The sequence below is a fragment of the Rousettus aegyptiacus genome, unplaced genomic scaffold (genome assembly GCF_014176215.1).
Source record: "Rousettus aegyptiacus isolate mRouAeg1 unplaced genomic scaffold, mRouAeg1.p scaffold_m13_p_5, whole genome shotgun sequence".
Lineage (NCBI taxonomy): Eukaryota > Metazoa > Chordata > Mammalia > Chiroptera > Pteropodidae > Rousettus > Rousettus aegyptiacus.
The window spans coordinates 46,995,270-47,012,403 of NW_023416308.1; the positions used below are offsets into that span (position 1 = coordinate 46,995,270).

Consider the following 17,134-nt stretch of genomic DNA (forward strand, 5'->3'; position numbering starts at 1 on the left):
TGAATATGTATAGAATGATTGGATAACCGATCATGATATTATGTACTTCATAAATATCTTCACACATTTCTTTGAACTAGTGATCGAGAGGAGGGAAAAATAATTTAGGCTGATTTGCTAGGCCCTGTCTCAATGTACTAGTTTGCTAAAATGTACACAGACAGGAGATTTCGTCCCAAAAGAGTTGTCTTCTATCTTTCCCACTATAGTCCAGACTCCAATTATTGCTCTGGTTCTTGTTAGAAAAAAATCAAAACGTATTTCGACATATGCACATCAGTGGAGAGGTGGCAAAGAGATCAGTGTGTTCCAAAGAAGGGAAGACTTAACTGACGTTTTCAACAAATTTCAACTCCTTCGTTTTCATCTACTTTCTCCAGTACATATTTAGCATGAGAACAATGATTTAAAATATTTATTTTTCTCTCCATGTAAGGATTTTCTACGAAATATTCCAGGAAGTGTTTTTTCATCAGATCTCTATGATCATTGGATCTGTGTAATGGCTCAAAGAAATGCTGAAGAAAAAATAAATAGAATTCGAAGGTAATTATTCTAATTTGGTAGTCTCAAAAATACTTTCAAAACTTTAAATTTTATAAGCTTGTCTATTAAAGAAATGATGACTGTCAAAATCATATCCATGGGGACCTGTCTAAAAATAGATTTATACTAGTTACTCTCATAATTGTTATTATTTTTTCCCTGTTAACATGGACTACTTGACCATCATATATCTTCTGTAAGTCTAAATCTCAGAGGAGCTGAAATTCATTAATGATTGCTAATGCAGTAACCCCAAATGACATTTTATGATCTCAATTTTGGTAAATATTTAACTAACCAGACAACTCCTTACATATCTCATTCACCAACTAAATTCATACTTAGAAAATTTCCTCCCCCAAGGAAATCTGATAGAGTACATAGACAAAGCAAATATTACAATTACAGTGCAGTGTAATCAATGTTATAAAAGAGATATGTGAAGGAGCATATTGTGGGAACACTGCAGAGAGGCAGTTAACTCTGAAAAAGTGTCGAGGAAAAAGGGAGTTGCACAATTTTCATCTGATCACAAAGAATGCATCGTCTGTACTCATGCAAAGGGAAGTTGCTGGCAGACCTCAACCAGCCCTATGTCCTACATTATAGAAGAGGAGAGAATAAGTTTTCGTTAATGAATAGCAATGCTTCCAGATCTTTGAAAGCCCGAGAATCCCAATATCACGTTTTCCATATACTTTTCAGTATAGTTTCTTCTTGAGCAACTTTCAAATGTGAATGATTACCCATGCACTACAATTAATAGACATCTTTTATTTATAGAATGTAAAACAAGTGGTAGACACCAGAAGTCAAAACCATGTAACAAAATACTGTCTCTGCTTCCACTATGTATCCGTGGAAAACACTTGGAGATAGTGAACATCAGATTCTATACTTGATGCTCATTGTCTAAATCTTTATAACCTACTGTTAAAAGATGATTTATTTTAAAAAAGTAAAATTATGACTTATGTCAATATAAAATGAACACATATGAAAGATTTTATGTAAATCATTAATTAATGAAAACTAATAAGATATACCAAGCAGTTCAAAGGAGATTTCAAAGTATCACGACTTATGTAGTTGAATCAGAAATGCTGAAATGAATTTACAAATAGCTACAAAACTGGCGTTCTCCACTGGGGGATCGGGAGGTGGGGGGAGCGCACAAATAAATCATATGTTTCTCCACCACACAGAATTTTCAGTTCTATGAACAAGGGTTGGGTGCATGACTATCATTTATCTACAGCTTAGAGTTGTAAAATAACCTCGGAGGCTTAAGGCCTTCATAAATCAGAAAACTCAAAAGAGTGTGCTAGATACACAAAGCCTTACTTTCCATTGAATATACTCAGTAATCTTTTGGTCCATTTCAATATTTTTTATAATTTGTCCCTACTAAACTGTATTCATTCCCCATTCATTGTACTGAAGAAATGCCTCTCTGCTACGGGAATCAGATTACTTGATTTTCTCCCCTAGGTTGCACATCCTTGTTGAAAAGGCAACAATGTTTAATTTCAACATATATATATTGTAGATGATAGTAAAAATCATTTTCAATGAATGATAATTTAAAAATCTCATCAATTACAAAATACGAACAGTCGGAAATATACTGTGATAAGCTTAATTATTTGTGAAAGTGATAATAGTGAGATCAGAGATTTGGGATAAAATGGACCTTGAAAGCTGGTGGAACAGTGCAAAAGCTCTTAGAATCGACCTGAAAGTCTTAGTAGTTGAAGTTTGGGTTCCCACCAAGAGGCAGAATTCCTGTGTTGCTGCTTAAAGGAGCCCTTTAAGTTTAATAGTTGTTTGATTTCATCAGAAAGCTCTCTGGGGTATGGGTTGAGAATATTCTGAAATGTTACAGGATTTGCCTAAGTGAAAACACATTGTACTAGTTTCAGGTAAATACTTCAGGTAGCATTTTAAATGGGCTATTTTTCTGCATTCCTCTATGTTTTCATTGGGTAGTGAAAACAGCATACGAAATAAATAAAGTCCTTATGCTTATTTTCTCTCTTTAAATAAAAGCATTCCTCATTTTGCAAGGTGCCATGTTAACTGAAACTCTTGCATATCTGGAACATGTTCTTCTTGCTTTCCCTGGGAAACCAAAGTGAGGGTTGCCTATTTATATACAAGTTTAACTAAACATCTGGCTTGAAGAGCGCATTTTTCTGTCTTTAAGCAGTTAGATCAGCTCCTAAGAGCCAGTGTTGTTCTCCTAAGGTACCTTTTTGGAGTATTATACAGCACTGAGCAACAGTCCTCACCCAATCAGATGACCGCGTTTAATTTAGCAGTGTGTATCGCTCCAAGCATTCTTTGGCCTACTATTTCATCCAGCCCAGAATTAGAAAATGAATTTACAAAAAAGGTAATGAAGTTTTTCATTTTTATGTCCCGGGAGATTGAATTCCGATTTTGCACCTAAAATTTGGGTATTAATTCTTAAATACATTTTTTTAAGTAACTTATAAAGTTGAGTTCAATGAGTATTTTATGCTATTCTGGTAGACTATAGAAAAGAGATTTCTTAAGCCAAAATTTGGGTTACTTCTCATTGCCCGTCAAAGAGGCAAAACACTATGACTGACTGAAACCACAGAGTGATAAGAAAACAGTCGATATGATTTAAAAATAAATAAATAAGGACTTTGGAGTCAGACAAGGCAAGATTCAATTCTCAGCACCACCACTTGCCAGATATAAAATCTTGGGCAAAATTAGATACAGCAATGCAGGGTGTCCCTATCTAAAGAATGGAGGTAGTGATAATACAGAGCTCAAACAGTGGTTACTTGAAGTCACACTCGTGTAATGCCTGGCACATAATATATGGTTTAGGGATATTAGTTCTCTTTGTGCCCATCATTCTGCCTGCTCCTTTGCATCAGCTATTGGAGCGGGAAAACTACAGAAGGATTCCAGTACGTCTCAGTGGAGGCACAAAGCTCCCTAGTGAAACCTTACCTCTACCCTAAGCACCTCCAGTTAGTGAAAATTCATAGATAGAGCCCACTCAAGCAAAATGCAAGTTTTCTCTCCCACCTTTTTCTCCTTTACGATAAACCCACAGAGGATGCCCTCTTTCCACGCTTATGGCAACTGCCTTTTACATAAGAAATCCATTTCATAAGTCTTTATCTAATGATGCTTTATAGATTTTAGTAACAAAGTATATTTCTTCACCCCAAACACTCTATAGAGAATATTAAACATGACCCTAATTTTTGAAACAGAGCCATTGGTATACCATGTTAGCATATAGGCCAAGGCCACAAATAATAACTTAGGCCACTGATTAAAATTAATCTCTATACCCAAATTACTCTTGACAGTACCATAGTTTTTTAGAAAAAACTGTTTTGTATTTTTTAAAGTAGACGTGAATTTTTCTTGGGATTCTTTTGCATTTTTTTTTGTTAAAATCAGGATTCACATATGAAATGTGATGTATTGATATGCATATGAAAAGTAGCACTTCATTTTTGTCCTTTTTTATACAGTTTTCTCAGCTTATTCAATTTATGATTGAAAATTGCTGTGGGATATTTGGAGAAGAAATCACTTCCCTCTCAGGAGAGGTTTCAGTGAGATGTGACACTAAAGAGAATGCCTCAGGTATTGTGAATAATTGGGTTGTTTTTTGTGAGAGACACACGTCTGTGAAGGTGCTGGGACGGTGGTGGTCCCAGAGCCCAGAAGCTCAGATGAAGGGAACCTCTGAGCTGAGTCAGTGGGTCCAGGGCTCCTTCCTGAGAAGGTCTGCTAATGTTCACACTGGTGGGGTTACGAAAGGCATAAGGCAAGAACTTGTTAATGACAACATGATATGGTATGGTGGTTTTAACATTTTTTTAAATAAAACTTTATGAGGAATGCTATTATACATATAGAACAATTGTAGTTAAAGCTGGAATAGAAGACCCAGTGGCAGGCCTGGTCCTTTTCTTCCTCTCCTTCCTCTTAGTGGTCCCTGAGACACCTCAGAATTCTAGGGTGCTTTTAAACAGTTTAGAAAAAATTAGCATCATGGCCAAGGTAGAGGGGAGACTTGAAGACATTTAACCTTCCAGATATTTAACCTTCTAGTTATGTTACCTTTGGCAAATTAGTCTATGCCACTGAAAATCAATTCTGCATCTATGAAACATGAATAACCATAATGTCTAACTTTTATGGTTATTTTAAAGATTAAATAAATAATGGATATTAAAGAGAAATTGTCAAAGAGAAATTGATGGAAATAGTAGATAGTTACCCTGAGACTACAGTTAATTATGTATACCCACGTTAGAAGGCAGTCTTATTCAGAACTAGTTATACCTGGCACCGATTCCTTAAGTGTTTCTTGCCATTTCTTGATGTTATGATGTGTCTCATTGCTTTGAGGAATCTTACTTAAGGAAAGCCCATTTCTTCAGGAACTGAGGTAATCTAATATGCCACAATAATTTTATTTCATATTCCATATTAACAGTTGAGATGATTGTGAAAAATCTCCCCCCCCCCTTTTTTGAGAGTAGGAATTGAACAATTCACATGAAAAAAGAATTAAACTAAGCACCACAAGCTTTTTTTTTTTTTAAGGCAGCATGTATTGGTAGCAACAATGTTAATCATGGTTTGATTTATTGACAGATAGCCCTTGCTTCCAAATGAATGACTCCTCCTATGACAGCTTAGAAAATGAGCTGAATGAGGATGTTGATGCTCCATGTAGTGATGTGATAAAGAAACTTGGTCAGGGAAGCAGAAGCATGGACTCTGTGTTAACTCTTTATGACTATTACCTTGACCAGCCCAAGGTGGAAGGTCTTTTAACCTTGAGCTACTTTAACTTAGACCATACTAAATATGAAAACATTCAAATGGAACTTGACTTAGATCATTCTAAACTCAAAGCCATTCAAATGGAACTTGACGTAGACCATCCTGAACATGAAGATATTCAAATGAAGCTTGACTTAGACCATCCTACACATGAAGACTTTCTAATGAAATGGCCACTTGAATCCAAGCTGGTAACTGCTTTAGCACTACTGTACAGAAACGCCACACTACAGGACCATGCAAGGCCTTCACCTACCATGAACACATCCTGCTGCCTGTCCACAGCTACAGCATATGCTCCAAAAAGCCCCAAATAGATCTGGTGCTTCTTGGAGCCCAGTACCGACTATGAAGCTTCAAAGCTTTTCCTCTCACAGAAAATTTTACTGGGGAAAAAAAAAAAAAAACTCAAGTCTAGCTATGATCCAATTCTCTCACAAGAAGATGAGGACTACCTGAATAGAATCAACCCCTACAGAAAGAGAGTAAAACATATTTGAGACAGAATTTAGTCATAGGCACTGATATCAAGAAAAATGCCACTGATAAAATAGTTAAGAAGAAAAGCTCATCAGGTAATGAAGGAAATCATGTGAAACTCTTTTCTAAATCCAAGCCAGTGGTCATTTCTGTGGCATCTTACAGTCATGTGTCCTCATATGACCATCCCAGGACTGTGCCATTTGATTCAGGTACATCTGGATACTCTCTAGCACACACAACAGATGCCCTCAACAGTTCGAGGAGACACCGGCGCTGCTCAGAGCCCAACATTCATGACCAACACTGCAAACTGAGCCATCTTGGGGAGATATATTCAAAGAAACAACATAAAACCAGCCATGAAGCCGATCACTTGGACAGAGAAGATGACTATCTCAAACGGCACAAGTCTTTGCTAATGGAGGGGCAAAAGCTCATCAATCAGAGTTTGGTCATGGGCATCGAGGTGGGCAAGAGTAGTGCCATAAACCAAAACACTGAGAAATTTTTACCCTCAAGCTTAAAAACTTGCCCAAGCACTAGCTCCTCCAGTTTGTCCTCCCCAGGCACTTCCCCATCTGGCTCATCAGTGAGCTCCCAAGACAGTGCTTTTTCCCAGATTTCTGAACACTTTGTGTTTACGCCCCCTGATACTTCCTCACCAATCGATTGCACTTTTCAGGCTCAACGAAAACAGGAGGAACTTTCTTCTGACCTTAGCAGTTCCAGCCTCATTTCTGGAATGCCTGGTCCTTCATCTGGACAGACCAGCAACCACTTGGTTCATACAGATAAAGATACTGTAGAGTGTCCCTCACACTCTGTAACTCTTCACCCCATCACATGGTTGAGAAACAGCATGGCCAGTCTAAGGAAATGGTCTCTCAGAAAGAAACCAAGGGCATATTGACCAGAGGAAAAGAAAATAGGTTCTCTAAAAAGACTCACATAGCAGTCTCCACATTCTTCTGGTGTTCCAGAAGCCAAGTTACTGCAAGAGAAAAAGGAAGATATGCCCTTACTGGCAGCTGAAGGACTTGAAGCTGTGCAAGAAGCTCAGTGCAGTAGCTGTTATCCTAGCCAGGACTCAGAGAAACACTTTTGCTCCGCACTCAACCTAGTGGCAGACAGCCTGAAGCTTTGTATGCAGTCATACGAAGAGAGAGTCGTAGGAAGTGCTCTTCGGACGCTCTGCCTTGTGTGAAATCCTCACCCTGCCTTAGACTGAGTAATGTGTCCAGCTCAGACTCAGGGCCTATGGTCGTTTGTGATGTTGGGAACAAACATGCAACTAAAGACAGTTAACCACAATAAGAATCCAATGCCTACAAGAATAGAAATCAAGCTACTTGTGGACATAAAGACAGTAATTAGTATGACCCCATTGTACAAAATACCTAGGATGGATAGCATAAAGATAATCATCGCTAATACATAGGACGACAAAAGAATTCTCATTATAGAGGCCATTTGGCAAAAAGTTTAGACTAACACTTTCTTCTGAGATAGACTTTTTCAAAGCTACTTTTTGCTTTTGGAATTAGGTTTATATAATTCTCTATAAGAGCAGTCAAGGGAGTTAGGTGTTGAATTCATATATTCACTTTTGGCCATTGAAAACAATGACTAAAGAGTTTTTCTCTCTTTTTACTGTTCTAGTGAATCATATAAACCTAATTCTGGAAAGAAATAAAAAAAAGCAGCTTTAGAAAAGCCCATTCCAGAGGAAAAGGCCAGTTTTAGTCTAAACTTTTTGCCAAATGGTCTCCATAAAGAGAATGTTTTTGTTGTCCTAAGTGTTAGTGATGATTATCTTTATGCTATCCTTTCCAGGCATTTTATACAACAAGGTCATAACAATTACTGTCTTTATGTCCATGATTAGCTCAGTTTCTGTTCTTGTAGACGTCGAATTCTTATTGTGGTTAAATGTCTTTGGTTGAATGTTTGTCCCCAACATCACAAACTACCATAGGCCCACAAACTAGTTTATTCAAAATTATTTTTCTGAGCCACCATGAAACTTCATGTCAAATGTTATTTCCCTGTTGTTCTAAAGGTTGCATTCTTCAGTTAGAGAGAAAAAAATGTTTTCTGTAAGATCTAAGAAGTCCTTTCAGTATTAGCTATAGGTGCTACCTACCTCTAGGGTACATGGCCGTGTTTGCCCTAAGCATTACAACTAGCTTGTAGAACTCTGAGTCCAAAGAACTCCTTCATGATATTAACCATCTCAGTCACAGATGTGAAGTAGACTTTCTCTTATAACCAACCACTCCTGTATTTTGATTCCTAAGTTTCCATATGCATCTTTTGCAGTATAATATACAAAGGCCAGGGATTCCCCTTACCCTTAAGGCAATACTACTGTCAGCACTGAAAGATGTGAATGAAGCTCTAGTGATTTGGAGTGTCTTTCCGGAAGAAATTTCTTCTCTACTTAACAAAATAACATTCTAGCCTTTTTTTCCACATTAATGAGTCAAAAATCACCAAAAAAAAAAAAAAGGAAAAAAAAGAAAAAAAACACCCAACCAATTTGAAGCACAGAAGAAAATGGATGTTGCAGTTCTGAAATAACCATTCCAGTGTTCTGTGTTCCCTTAGATACTCCTGTAATACTTAATGTGAATAATTTGTTAATATTGCTGTGAAGTATTACACGATATTATTTGAACACAGAGTACATGTCACTTTATTATACTCTGTTAATCTATATTAGATTGATGCTTTATCTAAAAAGCTTTGAGTCTGTATAATATGTCCTGACAAATTTTACCACCATATGTTATGTAATACATGTGTATTTTTGTACTTGCAGAAACTGCTGCTAACTTTTAAATTGTTTGGTTATCAAGGCACTGATAATAAATATATATAAAATCACCCTGTCTATGAAATAAAATACCACCCTCCAGAGTTAACAGTCTCATTGGAGCAATATTTCCCTTTGTAGAATTGTTTCGGTTAATGATCTCAGTGTCTGCTTAACATTTGAAATTAAATAAAATGTAATTAATGTACAATTGGAACTTGGAGTGTGTAGTCATAGGCCACAGTCTATCTTTCTAGAAAAAGTTTTTTGCTTTTATGTTTTTCTCATCTTACTATTTACCAAACAAGCCATGCCGTAGATACAGTCATCATTTTTTTAGGTATTATTTTTATTGTGCTTGTATATTCTCCTATCAAAAGAACCATCAACTAAGTTTAATTGATTCTATGACATTTCCTTACCTAAATTTGAACCATTCTGACTAGAGTACCCTGTTGACTTCAGATATATACCCAGACATCAATACTTCTCAGGTCATATAAACTTATTAAATATTACTGGTTTTTCTTGAATATTGCATCTTTGCCTACTCAGAGTTCATTGAGGTTCACTCAATGTATGTTTAACCACTATTTCAAAGAGATTCAAAAATATATACCACCTTAGTATGGAAAAATTGTTTTCATTGAGCAATGAAAACCACAACCTCAGTATTAGAAAGATCATTGATTGGATTGGGCAGTATACACATACACTGATGTAAATTTCTCTATATATTTTACAGAAATACGGAGATCATTTTAATTTTTAAAAAAGTTATGAATAAAAATATTGGATTCAAGAAATTATCTAACAGTGTGGTTTTTTGTTTTGTTTTGTTTTGTTTTACTTTACATGATATGACAGTGAATTGAAAAGATCTAGTGTTTCCTAGGGCTAATGGTATATTTGTTTGTTGAAAAGAATCTCTAAGAATATTATGTATCTTTATCCAAATTATGGTGGTAAGCTTTGGACTTAGCTTTTCCTACTGGTCATGTTTTACTGACTTGAGAGGAAGTATTTGTAAACTGCTTATTTCAATACAGAGAAAAAAGCATTAATAAAGTTTACTGAAGTGTTAACTTTCTTTAATATCTCTTTTGATTATGAGGATATCTTATAAGCTAAATTTTCTGCTGAAAAAAAGAATATTATTGAGTTCTGTACTGTTTGCCCCAATCATGAGTCAGACTCTGTTTCAGAGTCATTTGTGAGTATAAATCCTTCATTTGTATTTGTTTGTTTTGTTTCATTTTTAATGTAATGAATTTCTTGAGCTTCTGTTCTGCATAATGTCATCAGATGAGTGATAAAATTGGCAGAAGGCTCTGGGGTAGAGTTTGGAAAATTTCATTTTGAAAACCCAAGGAAATACAGTAGATATTGGATATATATTGTCCCTTAATTTGTATGGTGTGTTTTCTGATCGTGCTGGGCCACCAGAGCGCACCTGCCTCTTTTAGATAGTTCACTGTTTTTCTAAGCTATTTCATTTGTTAAGGCAAAGCAAATGTTTTGTGGAGTTTGATTTTTCATGGTAACATGCGTTAAGAATTTGGCACACATTAAGATTTAAATGCTTGTCCTTTTCATCTAGGTTGATTTTACATTACAATAGCTTAGGTTTAATTTTCAAACTTCTCCTTACAGTCTCTTGATCTGCTATGAGGAGTGAATAGATTGGCTAAAAACCTGTATTTGTGAGGTAGGCCTATTATATTGGTCAAATAAAATGGATGCTGTAAAGAAATATTCCTTGTCTGCCGGGTCACAGGGCCTTTGATATGTATGGCCTAAAATTCAAGAGAAAAACAGTTTATATCTTTGCCCAAGCATTGGAATGACTGAGAAACAGAGAATCATGAAAACACATGAGCACAGAGAAGCTTATTGCTTAAAGGCACAGGAAATGAATAGAGGGGGAGGAAAGCCAATAATGAGCTAATTCAAGCAAGAAACAAAATCACAAGGAGGTCAGTGCAATTCGAAAAGATAGCTCAGAGGAGATGGAGGTGTTACAATGATATAAATGCTACTCAGGCAGTTTAATTTTTATTGTCAGGTACTGTTCTAGACGCAGAGATACAAGGTGAAAAAAGACAGATCATTTCTGTCTTCAGGGACTTTGAACAACTCAGGGAAAAAATGGACAGTATAAAGGAAAGGGAACAGTAACGTTTATTGGGCACTTATTATTGCCTGCATGCACTGAGGATCAATACATTACATATGTATTTTTACACTAAATGACACAACAGCCCTACACAGTGGATACATTCAGCTAGAACCACATGTGACCCCAGCCTCTTTTTTTAACCCTTTCACCTTAAAATAGGAATTATAATAACACTTCCTCCATGATAAAGCAGACGCAAGTTATATATACGGAAATTGAATCCACACCTAACAAGTTACTGTGTCTCCGCTAGGTATCTCCAATTTTAGAAAATCATTCAGTATCAGAAAAAAATTCAGAAAGCTATAATAATTGTAAAAATAATTGGGCTGAAAATTTTGTCCAGACAGAATGGTACAGACTTGTGTCTCCCTGCTACTCCCCACTAAGTATAACAATACAATTAAGTATAATCATAAATCCTCAAAGTAATGTAAATGACAAGAAGAAGAATGCTAAGAAGTGATAAAAAGTAAGGCAAATTGATTCAGAATCCCAGGACTGGAGAAACAACACAGTAGCAAAGCATTTTACTTCTCACCCTATAGAAGGTGACCTGCGCCTGACCTTTCACAACCTAGCAACAGAAGGACACTCATTCCTACCCAGTGCATTTTGAATCCCTCTGACACTGTTGGGATAAGCTAGTTACCACCAGCAAGAGGGATAGATGAGTGCCCCTCTAACAAGTGGACAAGAGGAGAATTGTTCTTTCCTGCTAGGCCTGAGATTCCCATCCCCCACTGGGAGATAGTCAAGTGACCAAGCAATAAAAGAAAAAGGGACTCAACCACAATGAGCAGCTCAATCTGGGAAGTATCTTTGCCCTAGCAAGCCTAAGTCTCCCTTCTCACAACCAAAGACACTGGAATAGCCAGATATCTTGGACAGGAGGGATCCCACTGCAAAAAGCACCCAGACAGGGCAGTCTCAGTCTATAGGATGAAGAGGTCTCTCTAGCAGAGATCAGATGAAAATTGCACCACAAAACCTCTAAAATTAAACTCATTGGGCCCACAAGCCCCCAATACAGGAAAGAACCTGTGTGCTAAAGCTAAACAAGGTGAATACTTACTAAAATAAAAGATTTAAATAAGACCCAGAGTCTCCTAACAGAATAGACAAAATGTCCAGGATACAACTGAAAATCATCTGTCACACCAAGAACCAGGAAAATCACAACTTAGATGAGAAAACACAACTGACACATCGAAAAGATTTTAAAACAGTCATCTTAAAAATATGTCAACAACCAAATATAAATTATCTTGAAACACATGCAAAAAAAAAAGTCTCAGCAAAGAAATAGAAGTTATACAAAAAAAAATGAAAATTATAGAACTGAGAAATACAATAACAAATTTAAAAACTCATTGTGTGGAGTCAATAGCAGAGTGGAGATGACAGAGGATAGAATCAAGGAACGTGAGAACAAATAGAATCTACACAGTCTGAACACAGAAAAGAGACCAAAAAAAAAGCAAACAGAGCCTCAGTGACCTGTGGTACAATAACAAGTGTTTTAACTTCATAGAATTTCCAGAAGGTGAGAGAGAGGGCATGGCTGAAAGAGTATTCAGAGAAACAATGGCTAAAAAGTCTCAAATTTAATGAAAGACATAAATCTATACATTTAAGAAGGTAAGTGAAACCCAAACTGGATTAACACATGATAATTAAATGTTTGGAAACTAAAGACAAAAATAAATTTGAAATCAGAAATGACACATTACATATAAAGGCACACCAATTTACATGATTGGATCTATCATCTGAAATTATGGAGGCCAGAAGAAAGTGGCACACTTCCCAAATGCTAAAAGAACTGTCAACCCAGAATGTTCTGTCCAATGAAACTATCCATAAAAGAAGGGGAAATAAGGAAATTCTCAGATGAAGGAAAACTTTTAAAAATGTGTCACTTGCACACATATGCTTGATGACTGGCTAAAGGAAGTTCTATAAACAGAAATTAAAAGCCAAAAGAAGAAAATTTGGAGCATTGGGAAGGAGAAGGGACAACAGGAAGTAGAAGTAGTAATACATAATGATATATAATATTTCTCATGAGTTTTATTAGTCATCTTTGATTCTTGAAACAGAAAGGCTAACACCATTTGATACTCAAGAAAATGAGATTTCAAAGTGGGAAAAATAAAGGACCCTAAATGGAAGTGGAATTTTCACAGGTAAGTGTTGAAATGTTGATACCAGTAGAATGTGATATGCTACATATGTATATTATAATACTCAGCAACTATAGACATTGTATATTTAGAAAGTACATCTCTCTTAAACACCATAAGTAAGTCAAGATGGAACTCTAGAGAAATGTTTAAACTACAGGAAGACAAAAGAGAGAGAGCATCAAAAACCAGAGAAAACAAACAGAAAACAAATAATAAATGGCATAATTAAGCTCTAACATATTAAGAATTACCTTAAATATAAATGATCTACATACACCAATCAAAAAACAAAGATTGATAGTGGATTTAAAAAAATCCTACTTGATGATATCCTATCTACAAGAGACACTTTAAATTCAATGATATAAGTTGGTTGAAAGTGAAAGGATAAAAAAGATATATCATGCTAACATTTATCAAAAGAAAGGAGTGGCTATATTAAAAATGAATATGGTAAACTTCAGAGCAAAGAAAATTACCACAGACAGAAAGGAACAATAAAAGACTCAATCCACCAAGAAGACATAACAATTCTAAGTGTTTATGCAAAAGCAACAATGTTTCACAATGTAAAGTAAAAAAACAAAAAATGACAACTGAAAGGAGAAATAAGAAAAATCAGCATTATAATCGAAGAATTTACACTCCTCTCTTAATAATTGATAGAACTCATCTGAAACCTTGCAATGATGTAGAATATAACATCATGAACTAAAAGGATATGATTGTCATTTATGGAACGCTTCATTCCCCCCAATAATAGAAATAAACATATTCTTTTCAATTGCCCATGGAACATAAACCAAGATAGACCATATCCTGGGCTATGAAACAAACAGCATTTTAAAAGAATTGAAATCATATAGAGTATGTTTTCTGACCATAATGCAATGAAACTAGAAATCAATAACAGAGAGATAATGAAAATTTCAAACCCTCGGAAACCAAACAAACACTTTTAAATTCCCTTGGACAAAGAGAAAGTTCGAAAGAAAATGTTTTTAAATCCTAGAAATAAAAAATAAATAAATCAAAATATGTGGGATACTGCTAAAAGTGTTGAGAGAAAAAATTATAACAATGCTTACCTTTAAAAAGAAGATCTGAAATCAGTATGCTCCCTACCTCAAGAAACTAGAAAAAGAACAACCAAATAAACCCAAAGCAAGCAAGCAGAAGGAAGGAAAAAGAGCAGAAATCTATAAACTTGAATATTGGCAAACAGTAGAGAAAATAATACAAAAATTTGGTTCATTGAAGAAAAGAATAAAATTGATAATCCTCTATCAAGTCTGATGGCAAAAAAAAAAAAAAGCCCACAAATCACCAATATCGGGAATAAAACAGGATATCATTATGTTGCAGAAAAGACTCAAAATCAGACCTGCAAGAAACCCAGACCATTCAGAGAGTTGGAAAACTCAGGTTTATTATGCCTGGGGTCCCAGAGGAGCTAGCACTCTGAAGATCTGGGCCTGGAGCTCAGTTGCAACATTCCTTATATAGACACTTTTTGTCACAGGCTGATTGGTTAATTTGTCCTCAGACCATTACAAAGGGCAGGAGTTGCTATGGGTTACCAGCAATTACAAAGTGTTAAAAAGCAGGGGATTTGCTAGGGAGTACAAAGGGTTACATTTTTTGCTTAGACAGATCAAACAAAAGGAAAGGCGAGTCTTTAGTCAATTTTGAGTATGGCCCAATGCAGCAAGCATATTTACAGAAACAGAACAGAGAGCTGATTAGCCTTTTGAATGAAAATTCCTCTTCAATTATAGATCCTGCAGCCATTAAGAGGATAATAAGAGAACACTACAAATAATTTTTACACTCATACTTTGACAACTTACAAGAGTGGAACGATTCATCCAAAACCATAATTACCAAACTTCAACCAAGGTGAAAGAGAAAATCAGAACAGTCCTATAATCAATCATTAAATAAATTTAAATCACAATTTAAGAGCTCTCAAAGAAAAATTTCTAGGCTTAAATGGTTTCCCTGGAGAATTCTAATATTTTTAAAAAAACATTAACACCAATTTTTCACAATGTCTTCCAGAAAATATGAAGAAGGAAACACTTCCAATGCATTTTATTAGGCCAAGATTTCCCTGATGAGAAAAGCAAACAAAGAAAGCACAAAAACAGAAAAAAATGACTCTCATGAACTTAGATGCTGGAATTCTCAACAACAACAAAAAATTTAGGAAACTGAATCTGACAATTATAAAAACATTTACACAATATAACCAAGTTGAAGTATTTTCCAGGTATGCAGGGTGGTTAAACATTTGCAGATTACATGATTGTTTACATAGAAAATCTCAGGGAATGTAAAAAAAAAAAAAAAAAAAAACTCTTAGAACCAAAAACTAAGTTAAGTATGATTAAAGGATACAAGATCAACACACAAAAGTCATTTATACTTGTTTATATGCTATAAACATGAAGACGATAAAATAAAAAACAATATCCTTTATAACTACTCCAAAGAAAATGAAATGCTTAGATATAAATCTAACAAAATATGCATAGGATATTTATTCTCAAAAATTTTTCTGATGAAAGAAATTAAATAAGACCTAAATAAATTTGGAGATATGCAGTGTTCATAAACTGAAAGACTCAGCATAGTAAAGATGTTAACTCTTCCCAAACTGACATAGGTTTAATTTAATTCCAACCAAAATCTCAGAAAGGATATTTTAGACATAGACAAGTTTCTTCTAAAAATGTATGGAAAGGTACAGGCCATAGAATAGCAAACCAATCTTGACAAAGAAGAATAAAATATTAATCCAATATTAAGACTTACTATATAATTACAGCAGTCAAAGTAGTATGGGATTGGGGAAGAAGTAAACACATAGGTCAATCCAGTGAAATAGAGAACCCAGAAGTAGACACACACAAATATGGTCAACTGATTTTTTGACAAAGGTGCAAAAGGAATTCAATGGATGTAGGACAACCTTTTATACAAATAGCGCTGGAGTACTTGAATAGCTAAAGGCAAAAATAGAACCTCAACCTAAACCTCATACATTACACAAAGATGAATTTTTCAAAATGCATGTAAATGTTAAACTATAATGTAAAATGTAAATTATCTTAACAATGTTAAAATGTAAATTTTAAACTATAAAATCTTTAGGAAAAAAGTAGGTGAAGATCTTTAGGATCTAAGACTAAGCATAAATTTCTTAGATTTGACACTAAATGCATGATTTATAAAAGGAAAATATGATAAACTGGACCTCATCAGAACTAAAATGTTTTTCTCTGTTAAAGGACATGTGAAGAGGATGTAAAGCTACGGACTGGGAAAAAATATTCGCAAGCCATCTATTTGACGAAGGACTTGTATCTAGCATATATATAAAAAACTCAAAACTCAACAGTAAGGTTTTTTAAAAAAAATAGTCTAGTCTGCCACATTAGGTGTTTCGAAGTCATTGCTTCTACTGTCCAGCAAAAAAAAAGCTGAACAAACGAAATCAACCGCCCAGATCCATCGAAGAACAGAGGTCACAGGGAAAACTGCTGCCCCTAAAATTACACAATTGGATACAGAGTATCATAGTTTACCAGAGCAGAAGCCCAGAAGCAGAAACGTCTGTGGGAATAAGTCTTGGAGAGTAAAACAAACTGTAACTGAGGGATTGCTGGAGGCTCAGTGTGGACAAGTTTGAGAGTTCAAAGCTCTAATGTGCCCAGTCTTAGGGAGCTACCACGCTTTGGTGAGTGTTACCTCCAGTAGCCCTACCAGGTTCTCACAGTGATGGTTACAAAAAGATCCCCTCATGTTTCCAGCAAGGAGTGAAAAGTAGTCATTTTGAAATATGCCCAGAGCATTCTGTTTTTAACAAAGAGAACTACTTACCAGAACATAACCCACGGGGGGTGGGGGGATTATGCTCAACTCCAGCCCACTCTAGCCTTCCTGTCACACCTGCAGGAGAGAAAAACAAAAACAGAAACAGAAACCTAGTCATTGGAAATGTTTTCGTGTGTTTTCCCCTCAAGATGTTGGGGATCAGAAATATAGAAACATTGTCTTTTATCC

At 35.4% G+C, this 17,134-nt stretch overlaps 1 protein-coding gene across 1 annotated transcript; it reads left to right on the forward strand.

The window, feature by feature from the left end:
- Positions 1-2,233: 2,233 nt before the first annotated feature.
- On the forward strand, positions 2,234-7,188 carry ARHGAP20 (Rho GTPase activating protein 20). Its single transcript, XM_036221557.1, is given in 7 exon segments — positions 2,234-2,302; positions 2,756-2,941; positions 4,074-4,188; positions 5,209-5,422; positions 5,549-5,859; positions 5,862-7,058; positions 7,061-7,188. Coding segments are annotated over 7 exon segments (2,220 nt in total).
- Positions 7,189-17,134: the final 9,946 nt, after the last annotated feature.